This window comes from Lygodium microphyllum, chromosome 11 (genome assembly GCF_053477565.2).
Source record: "Lygodium microphyllum isolate KBCC chromosome 11, Lygodium_microphyllum_v1.1.10, whole genome shotgun sequence".
In the NCBI taxonomy this organism is placed as follows: Eukaryota; Viridiplantae; Streptophyta; class Polypodiopsida; order Schizaeales; family Lygodiaceae; genus Lygodium; species Lygodium microphyllum.
Genome location: NC_141145.1, coordinates 91,447,371 through 91,474,116, shown reverse-complemented (window position 1 = coordinate 91,474,116; position 26,746 = coordinate 91,447,371). Strand labels below are relative to the sequence as shown.

The following is a 26,746-nucleotide window of genomic DNA, read 5'->3' as shown; positions in this document are numbered from 1 at the left end:
TGAGTTCAGCTCATGAGAAATGGACATGTCACATGATAATCTGGTAATGTTTTTGAGATTCTATGTGATTCTTATGCTATGTTATGTTGGCTGGTAATTTTCGGCATATGTTGGGCATAGGAATGGTTGAACATGAGTGCGCAATGTTGTGTTGACTATGATGCCCTATGTAAATTCCAGTGGAGTACTTTGCTTTTGATGCATTTGATAGTGCAATGGAGGACGATTGCAAGGATTTCAAGGGGAGGGTTGTCATGAGGACATGTATTTTTAAAACCTCACTTAACAGCTGGGTTAATTTTTAATCACATGATTAAGTAAATATTGCACATGTGAGGTGCAGCTGGGGTTAAAGTAAATTTACGAAACCCGGACCGGAAGAAATCACGGGATGTCAAAGACAGAAGTTGCTATAAGTTATGTTGCACAGGTACTTGATGGTATCTGGTGGCAGTTGTTGGTCTAGGTCATTCATTTGGTCATAATTGTCAGTTGGTGATACTAGAGAAGTGGTGTTTAATGGTACCTGACGCCAATCTAATAGTCAAAGATCGTGCAGAGATACTTGGGAAGGGAAGTTGCCTAGCCAATTTAATTATTGGCCAGTCAGATTATTTTTCAAGGCACCGAAATAATTATTAGATTAATTTTTAGTATTTAAAGATTGAAAATTAATTAATATTTAATTATAAAAAATGCTAGAAAAACCATTTGAGAAGGCTGTTACTTGTTAAAAATGCCCATGTAAGACTGAAAAATGTCTTTAGAGGCTAGAGAGACGCATTTTTGGTATATTCAGCCTGCAAGAGAGAGGGAGAAGAGACAATTGGTCTAATTTTGTAATATTCCTGCTCAAGAATATTATTAAACTTGACTTCCTGCACGCCGCGTAAAACGTGTGCAAGGTTCTCTCTCGCATTGTAATTACTTGCAGTTTAATCTGTACCCCGCACGCGCAAAAACGAGGCCACCGCATTGTGAAATCGAGCTCGGGGATTCAAGACTGCATAACCGCGGGAAAACACCCTTTTGGAAGGGGGCAAAATGGATAATGAAAAAATTAATGCAAATTTTTTTATTAATTCCCCCAGCCGATGCATGGCTAGAGGGAAGGGAATGGGAGAAGGAGGTGATGTGGTGAAGGGTGTATGGGGGAGAGCCATGCACCAGCTACGTGGTGGCTTCTCTCTTCCCCCCTTAAGCTCTATATAAACCCCCCTTAGCCTTGGGGGGGGAAGGGAGAGGGAGCCGTCGTGCTGTGAGAAGGACACCGCTGCCGTGCTGTAGCCGCCATAGCCGCCGCCTTGCTGCGCCCAGCGCCGACTGCCGCCCATGCTCCTCGCCAAGAGCGCCATCAATCGCTGCCCGTTTCCCCTGTTATCAATCCCTTTTTCCAATCATTGGGGCCTTTTAGATGGTTCTAGACAATCAGAAGCTTCTTAGAAGCTTCTCTAAGAAGCTTCTAAAGGGATAAGGCTTGGGCCTTGTTCTTACGCACCCTCCCCGGTTTTTAAACCGGGCCTGTAAAAGCCCCATTCCCACAAGCAAAGCTCCAACCCCACAAGCCTTCCCATAAGCCCAAATCTCACAAGCCCTAGTATTTTCAAAGATCCGCATTTCGGTGAAGGAATCTCCTGCGTATGAGGGAGAAGGCACATCATGAGGCTGTCTGGAGAACGCGTAGAAGCGAGGGTAATCCGCGGAGTTCAAGTCCTTAACGATGGCTCCCAAGAAGTCGCAAGGCGCGCCTGCGGGAGGTTCATCCCCTAACATTCACGTGGACATCACCGCGGATCCACAAACCCAAGTTCCACGAATGTATTTTCCACTTAAAGAAATGCTTTAAAGCACTTATGCATGTTTCAAATTCACCTAGCATAGGGATAATGCATTTCTCGCTTATCGTTAGTTCAAGTAATAGTGCTAAAATTACATTTGATAAATTATCTCTTGAACGATAGATAAGGAATGATGCATGTTACGCAATTGGATCATTTGCATTTCCAGAGTTGTCCGTCTTAGGAGATTAGCTGCATGTTGCTATTTTGGTGCATTTCCAAAGTAATGAGTCTAAACGCCTACTACTTAGGGCAAAGGAATGAAATTGTTAAGTGCATTAGCCATGAAGGAAAGGAGTATCTTGCATTTAGTCAATAATTTCCTTCATTATGATTCGCACAAGGAAATTGTTAACTTCCATTGCACGGCATGAAAATGAACTCCGGTCTTGTAAGTTGCACGGAAAAAGATGCTTGGAAATGGATTAAATCAACACTAGCCTTAGTGTTGCATGAACTTCATTTACGATGTTGTTGTATCTAAGGGTTGCATGTTACATATTCGCAAATTTCATTTCGTCAAGTTGCATTTGGAAAAGATTGCACGGCTTATTAAAGCATGAAATTCAAACACTTAGACAAAAGGTTGTAGGCATTATTCCTCGATGTAAATCCTAGTAGGCCCTATGTAAGTTATCCTTCAAGTTATCATGCGTTTTGACTTTTAGCAAGAAAGGATAGGGTTATTGCGAATCTAGTGGTACGTAGAAGTAATGAATCACATGTTTACATGTATTGTGACATTTTGCAACTATTTTTCTCCTTTAGATCAAGTTTATCATCTCTAGGAAAGGCTCATCCTTGTCGCAAGATGAGTAGATCGAATTATCTAAATCACCTAATCTGCAAGGGATTAGTATAGGCATGGTTCAATTGAAACGATAAATACCCCAAGTGCTAATTAGGGTTTAGCACGTTAAGGATTCGGCCTAGTTTCGCACTTGTTGCCAAGTCGAAACCCTCAAACCCAAAGGTCCTACCCACATTCACGGAATGTTGGGTCAATCGGATGCTCATGTAAATAACGATCTAGGGTTTCTACCCTAAAGATCATTCGACCTAATGCTAAAACTCGGATTGAGTTGGAATCCCTAGGACTGAACGTTGTCGGCCTAGTGCAATTAGGATTGGGTTGGGTAAGAAGACACCCTAAACCCTACTTCTTGTCTAAACATAATTCCTTGACCAGGAAACGTCGTTCAATGGGTGAAATGATCCCATGGAATAGATGCGACATTTGTGCAATAAGTTGCAATGTCGCATGGCCTCGTGGTTTAATCACAAGAGAGTTTTGCCATTCCTTGGAATGAGGTTGGTAAGTTTTTACGCAAGTTTAACTTGCAAGAGGATGAGTAGTCATACTGTTACATTACCTTTCTTGGGAAAAATTGCCAAGTTAAGGGAAGATATGTATTTGCTTGGAAGCAAAGGATCAATCAAGTTAGAGTGACATGGTCGCTAGGATTTACTGTTGATTTATGAAACCTAAGGTGTTGGTTAAGTTGGGTTAACAGTGTATGGCCCTAACCCAAGGACAAAAGGGTGAACAAACAAACCCTTGGGGATTTTGCTAAGTTGCAATTGTTTCCGGATCGAATACTGGATGCATTCGGAGATAAGGATTCACTCCTTAGCAGTTGGCCAAATAAATGACCACTGGGTTGATTGTGCTTGTAACAGTTTAGGAGCACTGTTTGCATTGTTTGCTCAAGGAACTAAAGATGGAAAGATAATTAATGCTTCAGGTTGAAGGCCTGAAGGGAGAGGCAGCATCAGTTACCCCTAACTGTCTGCCTGACCCTAACCAAGAGGGTTGTTAGCCGCGCCGGGAACGTGGATCGAACCCGCCGCATGAGGTCTCTCTGTTGGGCACTACTTGGAGCAGGAGGATGCTTGGGTGGTGCCAGAGGGGACTCTGGCTGTAAATCCCTTGCCCTCCGGGCCCTGCACAAGAGGCCAACGTGACTCGGGATTGGATCTCGAGGCCCGCATACTAGTCTACGGGCGGAATCTTGGATTAGTAATCCCTGTGGATTGCTGGATAGCCTTCGGGCGGATTATGGATTAGCCTACGGGCTGGACTTTATGGATGTATTCCTATTCCGGGAAGAAATCCCTTTTGGACAGCAAAATGTGTCCATTGTACAGCAGCAAATACCTGCTGTAAATGAACTTGTAAATGTAGTAAATAATGTTGGAAATGATCAGCCAGCTATTGCCCATGATAATGAGCTATTACATGTGCAGGAACAGCCAGGATAGCAAGCTGTTAATGCTGACTTGTAGGCTGAAATGATAGAACAGCAAGTTGAAAATGCTCAACAACCAGCAAACAATGATCATTGGGTTAGGAGATCGTTTAGAGCTACTAGACAACCTGATAGATTCATTCCTGGTGCAAATAATGTGATTGATTATGTCATGTTGACAGACTGTGGTGAACCGTCTTGCTTCAAGGAAGCAATGGACAGACATGACAATAAGAAATGGTATAAAGCCATGTTGTCAGAAATGGAATCTCTTGAAAAAAAATGGCACTTGGGACTTGGTGCAGTTGCCTAAAGGGCAGAAAACACTTCCATGCAAATGGATTTACAAGATGAAGGTCACTTTTGGTTCCTCACCAAAGTAAAAAGCAAGATTAGTTGGGAAGGGGTACAAGCAAGAACATGAAATTGACTTTGATGAGATCTTCTCTCCTGTAGTCAAAATGACTACATTGAGAACCATTTTAGGCTTAGTTACAGCTGAAGATATGGAGCTCATACAGATGGATGTAAAGACTGTATTTTTACATGGTGATCTACATGAAGACATATATATGCAATAGCCTGAAGGGTTTGTGAAAAAAGGGAAAGAGAAAATGGTATGTAAACTTAAAAGGAGTTTGTATGGGCTGAAACAAGCACCCGGAGAATGGTATCATAAGTTTGATACATTTATGCAATCTCAAGGTTTCCATAGAAGTCAAGTGGATCACTGCTTGTATACCAAGAAGGCAGCAGATGGCAGCCTGATTATCTTGGTTTTGTATGTAGATGACATATTGATTGTTGGCAAGGATACTCATGCCTTGGACTCACTGAAGCAAACTCTTCATGGCAGCTTTGATATGAAGGATCTTGGTGATGCAAATCACATTCTTGGCATGCAAATACTCAGAGATAGATCAAAAGGATTGCTCTATCTATCTCAGGAGGAGTATATCTCCAAAGTTTTACAGCGTTTCAATATGGAGGGGGGGGAAACAATTGGGGTTCCATTGCCTCTATATGTGAAACTCAGTGCAGAAGACAATCCTACATCTGATAATGAGAAGGCTGAAATGGCCAGGATACCATATGCTTCAGCCGTTGGCAGTTTGATGTATGCTATGGTTGCTACAGGTCCTGACATTGCCTTTGTAGTGGGAGTGGTTAGCAGATACATGGCAAACCCTGGCAAAAAGTATTGGGAAGCAGGGAAAGGTATTATAAGATATGTGAATGGCACAAAGGAGTTGTATATCTGCTTTGGAAAGGAGAAGGCATTTGTTGTTGGCTTTACGAATGCAAACTATGGTGGTCATGCGGATTGCAGAAAGTCCACTTTTGGATATGTGTTTACTTGCACAGGAGCAGTCTCTTGGATCTCTAGGCTACAAAAGTGTGTTGTATTTTCTACTATAGAAGCAGAGTATGTGGCTGCCACTGAGGCATGCAAGGAGGCTTTATGACTTTTACGTCTGGTGGGAGATCTTGGCATCATAGTGCTACCTATTCTCCATTGTGATAGTCAGAGTGCTATCATGCTAGCACGAAATCTTGTCTTTCATGCAAAGATGAAGCACATACAGGTGAAGTATCACTTCATTAGAGATGTACTTGACAGTAAGAGCATTGAGCTTGTCAAAGTGCATACAGATGATAATCCTGCAGACCTTTTCACAAAGGGTATTTCAGCAGAGCGGTTTGTTCATTGCCGATAGATGATGGGAGTTGGATAGATATATGTATTTCAGCTTTGTACATACTGAGACATAGCTGATTCTTCTCTCCTCTTATGGCACATTGCCTTTAGATGGGAGGTCATTGGGAATAAAGGCCCTCGTGCCTTTTAATGTGCTCGGGTGTGAACACACCCTTAGCACTTGTACTTATACATATATATCTATCTCAAAAGACCTAAAGAGGTACACACGTTATTGTACCCACTAATCATGCACACTCTCTACTCTGCTCTCTCTCACTCTTTGTCTCATTGCGCGTAATGAACACTGACTGCCTTGATCTTCGTGCCTCCCGGTCACTATATCTCTCTGCGCAGCATTCTCTCTCATCTCCGAGTCTTCTCTATAGCCTTGCTCTGAATATTACAGCATTGAGTTCACTAGAGGTTGAGAAATTTCAGATTTCTCTGTTGTAAACCCTAATCTGCAGCAGCAGAAATTAGGGTTTAGCAGTAGCCTTATGAAGCGTGCCAGAAATTGGAAGCTTCAAGACTTGGATTTAACAGGGCTGAAGCTGTTTTTAGCCTATTCAAGTGGAGGGACTAGCAAATCATTGAATTTAGGGCATTTTTGATCTCCATCAAAGCGGGTGAAGGCCAATTGATTGCTCGAATCAAGGGGCAAATCAGATTGGAGACTTGTTGGTCATTTTTGGACAGCAAGGGGAGTTGGAATACCAAAAGGGATTGGGAGAATCCCATTGTACATCAACTTCTTCTTCAATTAAGTTAAATAAATACCGAAAGGGGCACCAGTTTTGGGGCCAATAGGGTGTCCAATGTCCAAGATTATATGGTAAAGTGTGCATTTCAGTTTCGTGAATTTGTTAATTGCTGTAAATAGTGCTTAATCAGGTTATTTACCACCCTATATGAGGAGGAAGGCTAGTTACAGTAGTAGGCTGGCCATTCTGGTCAGTAAACACTGCTGTCAGAGGACTGAAAAACTGGTCACCATCAGCTAAATAAAGTTGAAGCTAAATAAAGTTGCTAGGCTGAGGCAGATGATGTCCGGCTGAGGGAGATGGTCGTTAGGCTGTAGGAAGAGGGTGCCAGGCTGTGGCAGCTTTGGAGAAACTCCGTAAATTGTGATGTCCTCTGTGTCAGGGGTTGGATAGTAGTGGAGACTTCAGAGCGCTGAAGATGATTGATTTGATGAAGAATGAATGGGAGAGAGAAGAATGCCCACAACATGCCCTATTTTTAGGGATTTTGAACACTCGTCCTATTATGTGATATAAGTGCCAATAAATACAAATAAAGCCTTTTTGGGGCCATTAATGTAGACCAAAATAAGGAATTAATGCGGTACAATGAAATGTTAATGCATCTAAATGACTTTGATTGCTCAATAAGGCAACCTGTGTGGCCCAGTAGCAGTCATCCCTTCCATTCTACTGTTGTGGGCATTTCAGCCCTTGGCAACCACTGTCATTGCTTGGCAAACAATTATAGACTACTGTATGGGTGGACAGAGTTGCATCTACTTATCCATGTGGATCTTCATCAGTTGATAGCATATAACACCAGTCAACGAGTTTTCAGGTATCTTTCTGGATCAGGTCGGCCAGGTTTCAGCTCCTCTCCCTGTTTATAGGGCAGTGTTCTCCATCCCTGACCATTGCATGTAGCTGATTGCTTCACTCTACTGCTGTTACAGTTATCCTATCCAGCCATTGTCATCTTATCTCATCTTGCTCAGTCAGATTCACGTCGTCTTCTACCATCAGTTCAGTACCCTCACTGAAGCGGCATTCACACATGTAGGGACTGACTATTTGCAACCTTGTATTGCCTTCAGATCAGAGTGTTATTCTTTCAGCTTCATTTGTGTCTTCATATTCTCTTATGCTCTTTCTCTTCCTTCGTGTTTCTTTGCTATTGTTGCCCACTCCCACAAATTCAGCAATAAATCGATTCACACATGGGAAGCTAGAATGTTGCTCAGCAAAAACAAAAGACAGATTGGCCCCAAAGCTTGGCACCTATTGTGGTTCTTAGAGCTGTTCAAACTGAGTACAAAGTAGCTGATTCTGCTCTAAAACCCTATGTTATAGCCACTAGTACACGCTAACCAGCATCTTGCTTTTGTACCTGCTCTTCACAAATCAGTCCGGCCCTGCTTGCTTTCTAAATCAGAAGTTGCTCTCACCACCTATGATTAACAGCCATCAAAACTGACCGGATTTGTGAAGAAAACTTCAATTTCAACATAATCTCCTCAAAAAACACTTGCACACAGACTTACCAACAGCAAACTCTAGGCTCTTTGGTGAGAGAAAGTGCTGCCGGCCTAGAAGCAACCGTAGACAGCAAGTCTGAAATACCTGTGTGCAGTGGTATGGTATTTATGCCATCATCCTAGCCCATTTCTATCTCGTGTGTGACTTTTTGGTAGTTTCAAAGGGAATTGCTAAGTTCGCTGGGAAGAGCCCTATTTTAATAGGCTGGGCATCAAGTGCAAATTTTCTGCTGCATTTCTTTGAAAGAGGCAGAGTTAATGGTCAGAGAAAGTTTGTGGAAACCTTTGATGATGTTGTAGCTAATGGCAGAATCAATATGGAATTCTTTAGTACTTGCATTCACCTACATTCATAGAAAGCAATACGAAATGGTTTGTGCAACAAGTGATTTTCAAATCCACTGTATTGATGGATTTTGGCACATTAGTTATGTTGTACTGTCCATAGTTCTTAAGTACAAAAGGTACGATACAGTACGGCACAATAAAATACGGTACTAAATGGTACCTTAATGTTTCATAAGGTATGGTACGATATTAGTATGAAAAAAAACTTGATTATTTTGGACTAAAGATAATAGAATAGATGTTTCATGTCTAAATAGCAATGCTATTAGTGTAGTGACGGGTCGACACGAAGATCGAGATAGTCGTTGTTCCTTGTGCACGGAGAGACAGAAAGAGTGAGAGAGAGCAGAGTAGAGAGTGTGCACGATTTTGGGGTACAATGAGGAGTGTACCACTTTAGGGTTTTAGATAGATATATATATGTAAGTACAAGTGCTAAGGGTGTGTTCACACCTGAGCACATTTAAAGGCATGAGAGCCTTTATTTCCAACAACCTCCCACCTAAAGGCAATATGCCTTAAGAGGAGAAAAGAATCAGCTAAGTCTAGATATGTACAAAGCTGAAATACATATATCTATTCAACTCCCATCATCTGTCGACAATGAGCAAACCGCTTTGCTGAAAGACCCCTCGTGAGAAGCTCTGCAGGATTATCATCTGTATGCACTTTGACAAGCTCAATGCTCTTGCTGTCAAGTACATCTCTAATGAAGTGGTACTTCACCTGTATATGCTTTGTCTTTGCATGAAAGACAGGATTCCGTGCTAGCATGATAGCACTCTGACTGTCAGAATGGAGAATAGGTAACTCTGTGATGCTAAGCTCTCCCACTAGACGTGAAAGCCATAAAGCCTCCTTGCATGCCTCAGTGGTAGCCACATACTTTGCCTCTGTAGTAGACAATCAACATACTTTTGTAGCCTGGAGATCCAAGAGACTGCTGCTCCTGTGAAAGTAAACACATACCCAAAAGTGGACTTTCTGCAATCGCATAATCACCATAGTCTGCACCCGTAAAGCCAACAACAAATGCCTTTTACGTTCCAAAGCAGATGCACAACTCCTTTGTGCCGTTCAGGTATCTTATAATATCTTTCACTGCTTCCCAATGCTTTTTGCCAGGGTTTGCCATGTACCTGCTAACCACTCCCACTTCAAAGGCAATGTTAGGACCTGCAACAACCATAGCATACATCAAATTGCCAACGGCTGAAGCATATGGTATCCTGGCCATTTTAGCCTTCTCATCATTAGATGTAAAATTGTCTTCTGCACTGAGTTTCACATATAGAGGTAATGAAACCCCAATTGTTTTTCTCCCCTCCATATTGAAACGCTGTAAAACTTTGGAGATATACTCCTGCTGAGATAGATAGAGCAATCCTTTTGACCTATCTCTGAGTATTTGCATGCCAATAATGTGATTTGCATCACCAAGATCCTTCATATCAAAGCTGCCATGAAGAGTTTGCTTCAGTGAGTCCAAGGCATGAGTATCCTTGCCAACAATCAATATGTCATCTACATACAAAACCAAGATAATCAGGCTACCATCTGCTGCCTTCTTGGTATACAAGCAGTGATCCACTTGACTTCTATGGAAACCTTGAGATTGCATAAACGTATTAAACTTATGATACCATTCTCTGGGTGCTTGTTTCAGCCCATACAAACTCCCTTTGAGTTTATATACCATCTTCTCTTTTCCTTTTTTCACAAACCCTTCAGGCTGTTGTATATATATGTCTTCATGTAGATCACCATGTAAGAATGCAGTCTTTACATCCATCTGTATGAGCTCCATATCTTCAGCTGCAACTAAGCCCAAAATGATTCTCAATGTAGTCATTTTGACTATAGGAGAGAAGATCTCATCAAAGTCAATTTCATATTCTTGCTTGTACCCCTTCGCAACTAATCTTGCTTTGTACTTTGGTGAGGAACCAGAAGTGACCTTCATCTTGTAAATCCATTTGCATGGAAGTGTTTTTTTCCCTTTAGGCAACTGCACCAAGTCCCAAGTGCCATTTTTTTCAAGAGATTTTATTTTTGACAACATGGCTTTATACCATTTCTTGCTGTCCTGTCTGTCCATTGCTTCCTTGAAGCAAGGCGGTTCACCACAGTCTGTCAACATGACATAATCAGCCACATTATTTGCACCAGGAATGAATCTATCAGGTTGTCTAGTAGCTCTAGACAATCTCCTAACCCAATGATCATTGTTTGCTAGTTGTTGAGCATTTTCAGCTTGCTGTCCTGTCATTTCAGCCTGCAAATCAGCATCAACTTGCTGTTCTGGTTGTTCCTGCACATGTAATGGCTCATTATCATGGGCAATACCTGGCTGATCATTTCCAGCATTATTTTCTACATTTACAGGTTCATTTACAGCAGGTATTTGCTGCTGTACAACGGGCACATTTTGTTGTCCAAAAGGTATTTCTTCTCAGAATACAATCTTACGGACCTCCTCAATCTTTTCGGGCTGTTTATGCATGCGATCTTCCTGGAAGATAACATCATTGTTAAGTACTACTTTCCTTTTTTGGGATTCCACAATCTATATCCCATTTCACCCTCGTTACCATATCCTAGGAAAATGCATTTACAGGACTTTGGCTCAAGTTTGCCGCGTTTTTCTTTACGAATGTGCCCAAAAGCCTCGTAGTCAAACACTCTCAGATGAGTATATGAAGGTGGCTTGCCCGACCACGCTTCTTGGGAAACAACCCTCCCAAAGACCTGTTTGGTGACCGATTAATTAAGTGTGTGGCTGCCATAATAGCCTCTGCCCAAAAACCATGGGGTAATGCAGCATGAGACAGCGTCGTACGGACCTTACCCTGTATGGTCTAATTCATATACTTTGCAACTCTATTTTGGGGTGGATTATGAGTGGCAGTGAGGTTCCTCTTTATCCCTTGGCTATCACAAAATGCTTGAAAGGCCTTGGACACATATTCCCCACCATTATCAAAGCGAAGTCACTTGAGTGTCTTATCAGTTTGATTTTCAACCAATGCCAATAATTTTTTGAACTTGTCAAGCACTTTATCCTTGCTACAAATAAGATAAACCCATACCTTTCGTGTATCATCGTCGACAAAGGTGACAAAATATTTCCCCCCTAAAGATAATCCTGGCATCTGACATACATCCCAATGTACTAACTCTAGAGGAGAAGATTTCAAAGAAAGAGACTTTTTGTGAGACGTCTGTGCTTGTTTACCATAAATACAATGATCACAATGCTCAAAATCAGCATAAGGAAGACAAGGCAAGTAATCCAAACGAGAAAGCACTTTCATTCTTGTTTGACTCATGTGTCCCAACCGGCCATGCTACAAAGAAACGCTTGGCTGATCGGTCATGACAACAACATGATCACTCTTACTAGATACATGGAGAGGATACAAAGTAGCACTTTTACAACCTCTGGCAATTACTCTAGATCCCTTACAGATCTTCTATTTTCCAACACCAAAGGTGGTATGAAAACCATCATCATCTAGTTGCCCTGTGCTAATCAAGCTCCTCTTGATCTGAGGTACATGCCGTGCATGCTGAAATGTGAAGACAGAGCCATGCTGAAACTGCAATTGCACACTGCCAATACTTGCAATGTCACATGCATAGTTGTCCCCAAAATGGACAACACCATGGCGACCTCTTGTATAGGCAGAGAATCACTCTCGATGAGGGGTGACATGAAAGGAAGCACCTGAATCGAGAATCTAGGTATGAATGCCCTCATTTGTATGTGCAAGTAAAGCATGTGCACCAAAGTGTGAAGAGACCAAAAGTACGCCATTCTCATTGTCCTCAGTGTTATGAGTGGCTACATTCACCTCTTCAATTTTGACATTGCTCTTCTTGGGTTGACCCTCTTTCTTCTCTTCCTTGCTATCATCTGACTTCTTGCCCTTTTCTTTCTCTTTTTTTCATTTGTAGCAATCACGTTTAAAGTGACCCTTCTTACCACAATGGTGGCATCCAACATCTTTGCCACGTGATTTACTGCGTCCCTTGCTATCAGTTTTTCCTTTTTGCTGTGATCTGCCTCTAGTATGCAAAGCACTAGAAGACTTACTGGATGTATTGTTCTGCTGATTCATTTCTTCCATGAGTAGAGCACTCTCTACATCAACATACAAAAGAATCGCATTCAAATTGCTCATAGCAGTCCTGAGTGTGTCCCAACTCTCTGGCAGAGTGCAAAGCAAGAACGTAGCCTTAAATTCTTCATCAATCAAGAACTTCAAGGCAACTAGCTGGCTGAAAATGGGGTTAAACTCACTCAAGTGAGTAGACATTACTATACCCTCTTTCATACGCAAATCCATAAGCTTTTTCAGCCAATACACTTTGCTTGCAGCACTCTTCTGTGCATATAGTTCTTCCAGTCGAGTCCATATAGCATATGCAGAATCCAAATCTTCAATGTTAAACAACAAGGCATTAGAAATCGATAGCTCGATAGTTGAGCGTGTAAGCTCATTTAACTCATCCCAATCTTCTTGCTCCATGTCTGCGGGCTTTGCCCCTTTGGTTTTAATCGGCTTTGCCTGCTTCTTTTGCAATAGGGTATTGTAGCACCGTTTTTGCCAAACTGCAAAGTTATGTGCTCCTTCAAGCTTCTTTATGTGCATGAGATTATTACTATCACTGCTGCCAGCCATAATTTTCAGCCCAAATGTGACAAAAAAATCAGCAAATGCAGGCCCAAACTGTCATCCAAGTGACCAAGGTACAAACAAGTACCAACTAGCAATAAATGACCATGTAGAAGCACAGATTTCAGATCTGTAATTAAATTTTCAAAAGCACCAAACCATGTGCTACAGCATTCTACAAATGATGACAGCTGTTCCAAGGGCATATGCATCACATTATATGAGAAATCCCAAATTTTAGTTGCAATTTTTGGTGTACATGTATCCACTGGCATAATTTGACACGCATGGTCAAAAAGCCCCAAAATTTTGTGCTCAAATCATCAACCATACATTTGTATTTTCTCTGTCATGCATAGAACATGCCAATTTTGCCAAAATAGAGCAATTTCAGCAAAACCCCCAAAATTTCCAAGTGTTGGATGTCCAAATTACATGGAATTGAACTTGATGTACATAAAATGACCAAACGATGCACAAATTTTGCCCAAAAAAAAACCCCAAATTGCATGGGGTCCAATGTGCATCAATGTCAAGAAATTGGGTAAATTTCAGCCCAATTTGTGCATGCACATGAAAAGCCCCAAATGTCGGAGGTGAAATGTCACAAATTCTTGCAATTTCTGAGACAGATATCATTGTTGCATCTTGCTCGCACCAAATCTGGACAAATCTCCAAATTTTTGAGTCCTGCGTGCACTAAGTGAAATTGAAAGAATTTCACTAAAATGTGAAAAAGCCCCAAAATTCCCAGGCAAATGTGCACCAACTTTGCAATTTTGAGTTAGATTGTTAAGTTTTGCTTCAAGATTCCCAAATTCGGGAAAAGCCCCGAATTTCTCGGCTTGGATTGCATGAAAATTTGAAGGTGTGCCTCCACATGTGAACCCTCGGTAGGGGAACTTCAAGAAAAAGAATTTTGAAGGAAAAAAAAGGTTGAACGACGGGTCCGTTGACCTGCCGTGCAGGTCGCCGTTGGTGGTTTGTCAGAGCCACTGTCTAGTCAGCTGGTCCATCGCGTGTGGAGGCCGCCACCAGTTCTGTCGCTTGTGCAGCTCGCCAGCTATTGCTCGACACCCTGTCCTCGTTGCGCTGGTCACCCGTCAGTTGCTTTACGGGCGTTGTCCATCAGGTGCCGTCCAGTCCTGTTGCAGAGAAAGTGCCGCCTGATCCCACGGCTACAGCTCCCGCCAGTCGCCTGGCTGACTGGCAACACGTTAGCTGCCTGACGATTGACTGCTTCACGACTGCTTGTTAGGTCAGAAAACGACCTCACGACCTGCTCGCTTGTCGTGCTCGAACTCTGAGAGGTACGAACGCCTCAACCGCAACTTTGATACCAATTTGTAGTGACGGGTCGGCACGAAGATCGAGACAATCGTTGTTCCTTATGTGCGGAGAGACAGAAAGAGTGAGAGAGAGCAGAGTAGAGAGAGTGCACGATTTTTTCAGAGTGCAGCGGTGCGGAAGCGTAGGACTGAGAGAGAGAGAACGTAGAAAGAAAAGGGAGGGAAAGAGACAGTGTACAATGAAGATCTGCTGTATAAAGAATGCTAAATACAAAGATATACACGGGCGTAGTGCGCTGGACTGCGTGTCTCCACCTCGACGATGCGACCTGCTGTCCACCTCGAAGTCTGCTGCAGTCTGCACTGTCTGCTGTCTGAAATCTGTGAACAGAGAGAAATCTGCACGGCACCGGTCTGTAATCTGCGACAGAGAAGAGTGGCCAGACTGCTGGAAACATCGACTATAAATAGTCGAAAAACTGCCTGAACTGGGGCGCCAGAAATAGGGCGCAGCCTGGAATAAATCGGCTGCAGGCAGTCGGACTGCCACGTGGCAGTCCGACTGCACAGTCCGACTGTGCTGCACAGTCCGACTGTGCAGCAGCCTGCTGGTCCGACTGTGCAGCACAGTCTGACTAAACAGGCTATGATCGCTAACACCCCCTCTCAGAGCCTGGACAGGGCAGAAGCCTGAGGGATCTGGAATGTTGCCGAAGGAGAGCTTGAGGAAGCGCCTTCGTAAACAAATCCGCAAGATTGTCCTCCGTCTTGCAATACTCCACAGTGATGGTCTCATCCAAAAGCTTTTCTCGGATGAAGTGGTACTGAATCTCAATGTGCTTCGTCTGGGCATGAAAAACAGGGTTCCTCGCCAAGGCAATGCAACTTTCATTGTCACATCGCAGCAATGTAGGACGAGTCTGGGAGCACCCAAGCCCCTCCAACAATCTCCGAAGCCACACAACCTCGCATGTGGTGGAAGACGCGGCCCGATACTCCGCCTCAGTAGACGAAAGGGCTACCGTGGGCTGCTTCTTGCTACTCCATGAAATAACACCTGCACCCAAAGTAAAGCAGTAACCTGTTGTAGACCGCCTGTGGTCCACGTCACCGGCCCAATCTGAGTCGCTCCAACCTGCAAGTACAAGATCTGACCCATCTGTCCCTGCGGGGTAATGAATCCCCAAATCAGACGTTCCCCTCAGATACCGAAGTATCCTCTGAGCAGCCTGCCAATGCATCGTCTTAGGTTCACTCATGAACCCTGCCAAGAGCCCAACAGCAAAACATAGATCAACCCTCGTGTTGAGAAGCCAAATCAAGGACCCTATCAACTGTCGATAGCGGGACGCATCCGCCAAAGGAGAAGCTGAATGGGAAGTGGCCTTCCAGTTCGGATCCATAGGAGTAGAGAGGGCCCGACAATCTTCCATCTCAAAAGTCACCAAGAGCTCCTGTATATATCTCTGTTGGGAGAGAAAGATCCCCCTCTGAGACTGATAAATCTCATGGCCTAAAAAGAAATGGAGTAGCCCCAAATCCGTCATCTCGAACGTCCGATGTAAAGCTGACTTTGTCTCCTGGACCTGCTGTGCATCATCACCTGTGACAATTAAATCATCAACATATAATACAAACAACACACAACCATCCTCGGAAGTGTGAACATACAGCTGCGGATCGGCCTTGGTCCGCCGATATCCCAACTGAGTCTGAAGGAACGAATCAATCTTCTCGTTCCAAGCTCGCGGGGCCTGCTTGAGACCATACAGGGCATTCTTCAACCTGTAGACTTTCCCATCTGAAGAACCAAAGCCAGGAGGCTGCTCAACGTAGATCTCCTCCTTCAAATCACCATTCAGGAAGGCCGACTTCACATCCAACTGATAAACAGGCCATCTCCTATGGCCAGCCAAAGCAAGAACAGCTCTAATGGTTGCCATACAAGCTGTGGGGGCAAAGGTGTCATGACAGTCAAGCCCTGGGCGCTGGGCAAAACCCTTAGCAACAAGGCGAGCCTTGTGCTTATCCAAAGTACCATCACTAAGATAGTTGGTCTTGAAGACCCACTTGACTCCAATCACCTTCTTTTTCGGGGGGCGTGGCACAAGTGACCAAGTGCCATTCCTCTCAATAGCCTCCAACTCAGCTTTCATAGCTTTCTTCCATGGGGCGGACTGTAAAGCCTCCTTCACGGAGGTGGGCTCTCGATCCTGCATAACACGGGACATCAAACAATAATTGGAGCAAACAAGCTCCGAAGAATGCGCCTGGTGCCTCCGTGACCGCCGCGGACCATCCTGCGGTCCCCACTCCTCAGGAACCCCCTCGATCCCTGAATCACGGAGTGTGTCACGGGCCCAGCGAGGAGGAGGCCGAACCTCCTCTCGTCGTTCTCCATCAGTAGAAGACTCTGGAATGTCCACCGGTGGTAACTCCTCAGAAGGGTCCGGTGGAACAGTAGACTCTGTGTCAGAAACAGAATCATAATCAAAAGGCACGGGCTCCAGTGGAACTATAGAAGGAGCCAAACTCTCCCTTGGATCTCCAAGAACGGGATGCTCCTCACCCGTTGAAGAAGCCGGAACCTCCACAAACCGCACATCACGGCTAGTATATACATCCCGCTTGACGGGATCATACAGTCGGTAGCCTTGGGACTGGGAGCTGTAGCCAACAAATACCTGTTTTCGGGAAGCCGCTTCAAATTTGTCACGGTGAGCCTTGGGAATGTGAACATAGGCATCACACCCAAAGACCCGAAAGTAAGAAACATCTGGCTTCGTCCCAAAATAAGCCTCAAATGGAGTCATCCCTTCCACGGCCGAAGTAGGGGATCGATTAAGGATGTGGACTGCAGTAGCCACAGCCTCGGCCTGTAGAACCTGAGGGGTCTGTCGGTGCTCCATCATGGTGCGCGCCATCTCGATCACACTGCGGTTCTTCCGTTCTAGAATACCATTTTCTTGAGGAGTATTGGTATTGGCAAACTCCTGGTGAATTCCTCTATCTGCACAAAACCGAGCAAATTCATTAGACACAAATTCACCTCCCTTGTCGGATCGCAAGGTCTTCAACTTCCGGCCTGATCGGTTCTCCTCAAAGAGAAGCCAATCCTTGAAGTGCGAGAAAGCTTCTGACTTTAGTGCCAAAAAGTAGGCCCATGTCATCCTGCTGTAGTCATCCACGATCAGCATGAAGTACGAGCTCCCACGCAGGGACTCATTCCTCATAGGGCCACATAGATCCGTAGATACTAGCTCCATCGGTGAAGTAGACCGCCGCGAAGCTGTGTGGGGAATGGCATCCCTATGCTGCTTCCCCCGTATGCAGGAGACACATGGCTGCTGGCTCACCACTATATCCGGCAACCCTCGAACAAGCTGTCCACGTGACGCCCTCCGAAGATAGTCATAGTTCAGGTGACCAAACCGAGCATGCCATAATTCAGACTGTGACTGTGAGGTAAGAAGAAGAGTAGAGAGGGCAGTGGAAGACTTCAGTTTGTAAATGCCGTTCTCCTCATATCCAGATGATAGAACCTTCCTCGATTCACGATCAAGGACTCGCACAGTAGAACTGTCAAACTCCACCAAAAGACCAAGGGAGCAAATCTTATGAACTGAAAGGAGATGGTACCCTAATCCTGGTACATGCAAAACCTCTGAGGTATGGGTGCCACCTCGTCCATCCGGAATAAGCTGCATCTTACCCCGACCTGCAATAGAAACTGAAGAGCTGTCTCCAATGAGAACCTGCCCACGCGAAGGTCGCAGCTGGGCAACACCATCTGATGAAGGAGTCATGTGCCGTGAGGCACCACTATCAACAATCCACTCTCGAGCTTGGGGAGCCATCATCGCAGCATCAGAAAGATTCGGTGAAGCGTCCTCAATGACAACTAAATGTAGAAATGCAGCTGATGAGGGTGCAGCCACCGCTCCAGAATCCTTGGTTTCCTTCTTTTTGGTGTCCTTCGAGTCTTTGTCAGGGCAATCCTTCTTCCAATGGCCAGTCTTTCCACAAATGTGACATGTGGAGTCTTTGTCCTTGTCCTTCTCCTTGTCCTTCTTGGACTTGTTATCCCCCTTTTTCTTCTTTTGGTCCTTCCCCTTCTTCTGAGAGGCTTGACCTGTCAACGCCTCCGTCTTGGAAGCATTCTGTCCCTTTAACTGTTCCTCTTGGTCCAAGACCATAGGAACCAACTCTTCCCACCGAAGAGTAGACTCTCGCCCCGAAGCAATAAGGGCAGAGTAAAATGTACCGAATCGTGGCGGCAACTGGGACAAGAGTGTGATCGCCATGTCTTCGGAGGAAATCGGCTTCCCCGCATTCTGAACCTGCATCTGTAGCTGCCTTAGCTTGTTAATGTGTTTCCTTAGCGAAGAAGACTTATTGACGGACAAGGTCCGCATCTGTACCTCCAAAGAAACCCTCTTCATCAGGGTCATCCGATTGTACATTTGATCAAGCTCCAGCCATATCTCACGAGCCACTGTCAAGTGCTCGATGTGAGCGATCACGGCTGTAGTGCATGATAGAAAGAGAAAGGATCGAATCCTGGCATTCAGTTTGTCCCAATGAGACTGGGCCCTGGCCAACTCCGCACAAGCATCGGAAGAGAGTTTGGACTCATCTCTTACCGAAGGCCGGTCAATATCCTCCTGTACCAACTCCGCCAAATCATAGGACTCAAGGATGGCCAACATCATAACGCGCCAAATGCGGTAGTTGTCGCCGTCGAGCTTCTGATCTGTAGGAAGAGCCGGTAGGACAGGCACCTTCCGGTCCATAATCGCCTGGAATTCCAAGTCCATCTCTATAGACATCTTCACCTGCAATGCCTTCTCAAACGCAAAAGCAGCCCCCTCTGACTGGGTAAACTCAGCCTGCTAAGGCTCTTCCGCGTCCCGAAGCTTCTTCACCCGCCGGAGGCGATGAAAAAGCAAAACCTGCACTTTTAGGTTGAAAACTCAAACTTCCTCCGCGTCAAACAGCAGTAAACAGCAGCAAATCCACCACTTGTACTCCTTTCCTGTGCGCCCACACTCGTTTCAGCCTTGTTCCAAGGCGCAGCCCTCCTGTCTGCCCTTAAATGCAAAAAACGCAAATTTGTGTCGCGATGGAAACTCCCCTTCAGGTTGATTCTGCGCTCAGTCAGCCCTCAAACACTGCTCTGATACCATGTCAGAGTGCAGCGGTGCGGAAGCGTAGGACTGAGAGAGAGAGAACGCAGAAAGAAAAGGGAGAGAAAGAGACAGTGTACAATGAAGATCTGCTGTATAAAGAATGCTGAATACAAAGATATACACGGCGCAGTGCGCTGGACTGCGTGTCTCCACCTCGACGATGCGACCTGCTGTCCACCTCGAAGTCTGCTGCAGTCTGCACTGTCTGCTGTCTGAAATCTGTGAACAGAGAGAGAAATCTGCACGGCACCGGTCTGTAATGTGCGACAGAGAAGAGTGGCCAGACTGCTGGAAACATCGACTATAAATAGTCGAAAAACTGCCTGAACTGGGGCGCCAGAAATAGGGCGCAGCCTGGAATAAATCGGCTGCAGGCAGTCGGACTGCCACGTGGCAGTCCGACTGCACAGTCCGACTGTGCAGCAGCCTGCTGGTCCGACTGTGCAGGCCTGCCCTCTAAACGGGCTATGATCTCTAACAGATTTTTGGGTACAATGACGAGTGTACCACTTTAGGTTTTTAGATAGATATATACTTGTAAGTACAAGTGCTAAGGGTGTGTTCACACCCGAGCACATTTAAAGGTACGAGGGCCTTTATTCCCAACAATTAGAGTATATAAGATGAATACTTGAGGGTAACATGCCAAAACCTGATGCTACATGTGCAACATGCGCTATTGCTACCTACAACTTACAACTACATAGATGGGAGTGGATACGCATACATGAATGATCATACAAATAAGAGAAGTGTGGGCTTGAGAGAGAGAGAGAGAGAGGCTTAGGGGGTAGAGAAATAAGAAAGAAAGAAGAAAATAAAAGAAAGGAGAAAGAAAAGAAAGTTGTATGCTTGAAGGAGTGGGGCCAAAAAGTGTCTTTTTTGGTACTAAATCGTACGAATATGCACCGTACCATACGGATCATACCGTGGGGATCAGTCCGTACTACGCACGGAGACAACCCTGGTTGTACCTGCTTTTGCTAGAAAACCTATCTTTAGTACATGGTTGACAGAGTTTATGGACAGACAGTAGACACAATGCTTTGAAGCTGTTGTAGGGATTGACAGAACCAATGGAGAATTGAAGTATGCCATCAATGATTGTGTACAGGTTGATGTAAGAGTTAACACTGAGATCTTGTATTTTAGTATCAGCAGTTCTTCAACAAAAATGTCACCCAAGAGCTACAGTCAAGGAGTGGAAAACTTACCAACTGTCTATCAATTGACAGTTCAGTAGGAGCAGGGAACTCCAGTGCTGCAGTACTTATATGAATGGATAAGACATTTTTGGGCACCTAATTGATTTCTGATAAGCCTGGGTTGTAATCCTTGTAATGGTCATGTTTCAAGCAGCATATTAGAAAGCCTTGATTGATGCATTATGTATGCATTACATGATTGTCACCAATGTCTAGTGTTCTTGATTTAGTGGCTCTTTTCTGATTACATATACTAATTAAACATTTCATTGTCATTGCTTTTACAGATAGAGTTGGATACTGATCGGGATTTCTTTATGAATGCTTGGGAAGCGAGAGATTACGGGCTTGTAGATGCTGTGATTGATGATGGAAAGCCTGGTCTCGTGGCACCTATTGGAGAGGTCAAACCGCCTCCAAAGTCCAAAGTTTGGGATTACTGGACAGTAAGGGAAGGGAAAGAGAGAAAAGTTTTGCCTTCTGAAGCACCGGTCACAAAGACGAATCAAACTGACAGTCCATCTAAAGGCAAGGAACAGGAATCGGAGAACAAGGAAGAGGAGGCAGCAGCTGTATAGTATGCTGATGTGGATACAGATAATGGAAGTTAAATGTTATGGCACCTCCTGGCTCAATCAAGTTAAAATTATGCATTACTTCTATAAGGCTTACATCACTAAACAAGGTGCCAATCTCCAACCATAGGCGAAATCCTCTGATTCTTTACTGTCACATTCCTTGGTCAAATCGTCTGATTTTTTACTGTCATGGCCCTTGGCCCATGATTGTGTGACATTATGGCTAACGGAGGTTCAGGCAAAAATTGACATATTATGGGGTGACCTCTCAAGGCTCTCTTTCTATGCATCTGACACTGATTTTCTGTAGTCCACTATGTTTAGAAGAGCTTTTACATCTTATTATTGACAGAATGCCAATGAAGCTGTGCAGTTTGTTTAGTCAGAGTTTCTGACAGGGCTGAGCTCGCAAGAAGCTATTCAATGCATGGCCTCAAACTTTTGCATCAGCATCTGAAAGAACTCTCTATTCTTAACTGGGGTGATGGGTAGTACTGGACAAAGTCAAAGTGTCTTAAGGTTACCAAGTCACGGATGTGTAAACGGGCTTTCAAATTGTTAAGAATGGCTTTGTGCACCACTCAGTTTTGCAAGTAATCCACATGTTAGTGACAGAAAGTTGAGAGAGAGAGAGAGAGAGAGAGAGAGAGAGAGAGAGAGAGAGAGCATGCTAGAAGCATATGAAAAACCATAGTGAAGCATTCATGAAGCGATTGCTAGAATGTTTTGCAAATGATAATGGATGGATGCTAGTGTTCACGGATTTCCATTTGAGTTGACTTGGAAAGAACTGGTTTGGTAGACAATCTGTAGTAGATGTGACATGTCTCATGTGATTGCACCATAATAAAGAAGAGTCTTAAGTCCTTTGAAGACCTTGCAAGTGCATGCTAGATAAAACTCTTATTGAATAATACCATAGGAAGAGTCTCTATTTTGAAGAATTGATGATGTTGACTAGCCATTAAAGCCTTTCCATGAGTTACATATGCCAAAGTTGATGAAACTAGCCTTCCTCCTTGGATAGGGTGGTAATAACTTGATTTAATAGTAATTACAAGTAATTAATTTACATAAATTGAAACATACACTTTTATCTTTTCATTATTGGACAATGGACGACTTGGTCGTCCCAAAACTAACATTCCTTTCGGTGTTACTTAATCTTTTATTGCAAATGGATGGAGTATGATTGAAACTCACCGATCTTCTCTCCTAATCCAAATATTCCTTGTCATTAATGATCGACAAGCCTTTTAACTAGTTTATCTCTTGGTTTACTAGAGGAATCAACATTTAGCTTACTTTTTGCGAGAGAAATTTAGTCCCAAATTAAAATTGGTTGGTTAGCCTTTTGAATCTCCTTGAAATTCCTTAATCCTAGTTATTAGAATTCAAATCTTAGCCTCCCAATTTTGAGAATGCAATGCTTCTTGAGGTAGTTGTCAAAAACTTAATTTTTGTTGTAAATTAGGGTTTATAGTAAAGAGTGATCAAAATCTCTTGATTTTAGTAGTGAAATGTTGAGAGGAGTTGAGATGTGGTTGGAGAATTTAAAGGTGGTTGTAGAGAGAGTTTTGATTTTCTCTGTGAAAATTACCTTCAATTTGTTGTAACAATAATTAAGAGATTTCAACATGGAATCACCTTTAGTGAGTTCAAAATGGCTATCACTAGCTCTAACTCATATCACTTGCTCGTTTTGGCTCTTTTGCAGGTTTCTTATGGTAGGTCTTCAAGTAGTCATGTGGAGCTTTTGGAAAGGTATCCAATGCTGTAGAACAATCCAACAACCTCTTGTTCTTTTTCTATCATAATACACTAGAGCAGTGCAAAAACTTGAATTGCATTAGGTTGACCTTTACAGAGACAGAGGCTTCTTCCTCATCAACATTCTCTAGGTTCAATTGTGTGATGCACATGCCTCTTTGTAGCATACATAGAATAAGGAGATGCATAGGATGCATTGGAAGTGGAAATTTCAAAAAATTTGTCCATAGGTTATCAATGATGATATAAATAAAAGCAGTCATTGACAAAGCATTGAATAGAAGCTTTACACATGGCTCAAGAGGAGCACAATCCAACCAAACAAAAAGAGAGGTTGACACGTTTCCATCTTGATTTTATTTGGCGTATATAGGGAAAGAGAAATATCGTTCTATTATGTGTCCTATCACCAAAATTTCCACCTATTAACAGGGGAAGGTTTGATTTGTAAAAGAAGTTTAGTGCTTGTGGCCTTTTGATGTATGATGAGGATGTGCTTACCAAATCAGAATGCCATGTGGCAATAGTTGTCATATTTATTGTTTTGCCCATGTTGCCATGCATGGATTTGGATGAGATATCCCATATAATGAGCAAGGTGAAATGAGCAACGAGAAGAACATGCGACTTCATAGCACCAAATAATAGACAAAAATCCTAGTGAGGGTTCCATTGCTATCTAGATGAGACTTATGTGATATCCAAAAGAAATAGCTACTTTCGATATTTTCAGCACTATACACATAAAATGATACCTCCATCAAAAGTAAGTATAAGAAAATGATCATGCAGCATGGAAAGGAGTAGAAGTCAAAGAAGATAAATTTATAAAAATATACAAAACACTCTTTCTTTTCCCATATAATGATACCATAAAATGATGCCTCTACCAAAAGTAGCAAAATAAGTATAAGAAAATGATCATGCAACATGCAAAGGAGCAGAAGTCAAAGAAGATAACTTATAAAAATATACCAAACGTTCTTTCTTTCCCCATATAATCTCATGGGTATCAACAACACCTATCTCAATAATGTCATTGTCGTCTTATGTTCTCATCATCCAAGAAAACGTGTCTTCTATGATGAAGCTCCCTTTTTCCTAGTTGCAACATGGATCTTGAGCCATATTTCTCGCTATGCTCTCTACATACTTTAGCAAAACACTAGACAAATGCACAACAAGGGTATTCACATTACACTAGTGTAACATTAAACAAGTAGCCTATAAGTAAACAAATCTGATTCATAGTTATCTCTATTCACTTCCAAACATACTTGAACACTAGAAAAAAAGGTCAAAGAGTGTTACATTGCTATCTAAATGAGACTTGAGTGATATGAAAAGAGAAATACTTAATTTCTTCCATTTCAACACTATGTCTCTAAAATAGTATCGATTCCAAAGCAAACCAAAACAAGTATAGGTACCCAAAAATGATGCTAAATTATAAAAAAAATCCATGTTAAGAAGCCAAATAAGCACAAATACAGAACAAAAAAATGATCACAGTCCATAGACTCTAAAATATGCCTACCAAGAAGTCAAAGCAAGCATAGGTACCGAACAATAAAAAGATCATAACATAATATCCCTACCAATACTATCACACATAAAACAAGCTAGACGCTCATTAGTTATCATAGGGAGAGATGCCACCCAAAACATCTATCACATCATCACTTGCTTGAGAGTTTCTAACAACCTCCTCAATCTACCTCTTCTTAGGATGAAGAAGAGGTTAAACATGTGGCAAGATCAATGTCTCATAATCATCCATTGATATGCACAAATGTCTTGGTTGGAGGTGGGCTTAAAGTAATGGGCAGTACCACACCCTATTTGGGGACCCTAACTTAGGGGAAACCCCCCCATGACAACAAAGAAGCTCCAAAAAACATGCCACAAAAGCGTGGCTCCTTTGCATGCCCCCCCACAAATCATCTTCATTGCTATCTCATGCTCTACTCTTGGAAAGCAAGTAGTGGTACACAATAGAGTCTAATGGTCTAAGTCGAACCACCTAAAAAAAGAGGATGATTGGAATCAAAATACACAAGGGTTCACATTGTTACCTTTGAAAAACAAAACATAACATGGATGTAGAATACTACATTACAACAAGTAAATCAATAACCCATTGCCACATCCCAGAAAAATGTTGTCAAAATTATATGTTTCAAATGATTTTCTCACATCTACACTAGCAAGTTGCTAGCTCCACATAATGGTAAGTCAAATGATGCAACATTAGGGCACGATGCTATATCTCCATACCAGACAAACATGCATATCTCTTTATCGATCCCACACAAGGACATGAAAAATAAGAGTGTTACAGACTAAACTCATGGCCCATCAAGCACCTCATGAGAAGCATTTGAGAAACAAAACATTTGTGGTAGAGGAAATAACCAACAACTATCCATAATTTGATAAGGAGGCTACAACCACAGATATACCTAAACAATAGGTCCTCAGAAAGCTTGCCCCATAGTAGATGCAATGTGGATCCATGAAGTGTGCTATGGTGGAAGGAACAAGAGAGCAAGCACTAGAGATATGAGATGTGGAAACTCATGTTATTTCTATTTGATTTTTCATTTTTAATTGATTAATTATACTTTTATGATAATTAAGTAAGCTAAATTTAATTGTAAAAAGTTAAATTATTACTTTTTGATAATTTTACATATATTTAATACTAATACTTTAGTAATTTGGTGAATTGATCATTAATAAAAAAATTAATAGAGAGAAAATAAGTCTAATTGTAATTTACAAGAATTTCTAAGCTTCATTTCTAAGTAATATGATTTATTTAAGAATGTTTAAAAATAAAATAACAAACATAGGTCATATGGATGGTTGTATTTTCAGTATTAAGGATGGATGAAGGTCACACAATGTCAACGTGCTTACGTGGGACTATGGTAGTTGAAATAAGATGCTAGAATGATGACGCTTGTGCAAGAAGGATGATGATGTGCAAATGGCCTCTATCTCTTCATTGTGTAATTTCACTCATTTCTCTTTTTGTGTCTCTCTTTTACCCTCACTCTCACTCTCAAGAGCATTCTCTTCTCAAGGTTAGCTTAGCAATGGTCAAATGCTTGGGTGAAGAGTCTTTTGGTGTGGCCTTGGGTATGGCATAATGTCTCAAACCCATTTGACTGTGTCGAAAGCATGGATGTAATTAAGAATATTTTTTAAAAAATTTATCCAATAAAAATCAACCAAATAAAATAATTAAATTAATATTTTTTAAAGAAAATATTTAATGTATCATTTTTCAAGGAAATCTCAATAATTTTCATTTTTAAATAAAAATCAACTCACCACTAGGTTTAATCTATATATGTGTATACAAAAATATTTAATTACTAAGGTATTCCAAAATATACTCATTATTGAGTTTAAATTACATACATGTATATGCATAGGTATTTCATTAATAAGGTATCTCAAATATTTTTTAATTTATTGGAAACTAAGAAAGAATAAAAATGATTTATGTATCGCATTTCACTAACTACAAAGGAGGTAATTGAAACATGCATACTGATGAAGAAATTGCTTTTTCAACGTAATTTTTAGGCTAATACTACCAAATTACTAATT

The 26,746-nt window shown here is 42.5% G+C and overlaps 1 protein-coding gene across 1 annotated transcript in view; it reads left to right on the top strand.

The window, feature by feature from the left end:
- Positions 1-21,935, top strand: part of LOC148029075 (uncharacterized) — a 58,246-nt gene extending 36,311 nt beyond the window's left edge. Inside the window, exon 5 of the mRNA XM_087687831.1 lies at positions 21,065-21,935. Within this exon, the coding sequence (XP_087543957.1) occupies positions 21,065-21,355 (291 nt within the window). The 3' untranslated portion in view covers positions 21,356-21,935. The remainder of the gene's footprint in view (positions 1-21,064) is intronic.
- Positions 21,936-26,746: the final 4,811 nt, after the last annotated feature.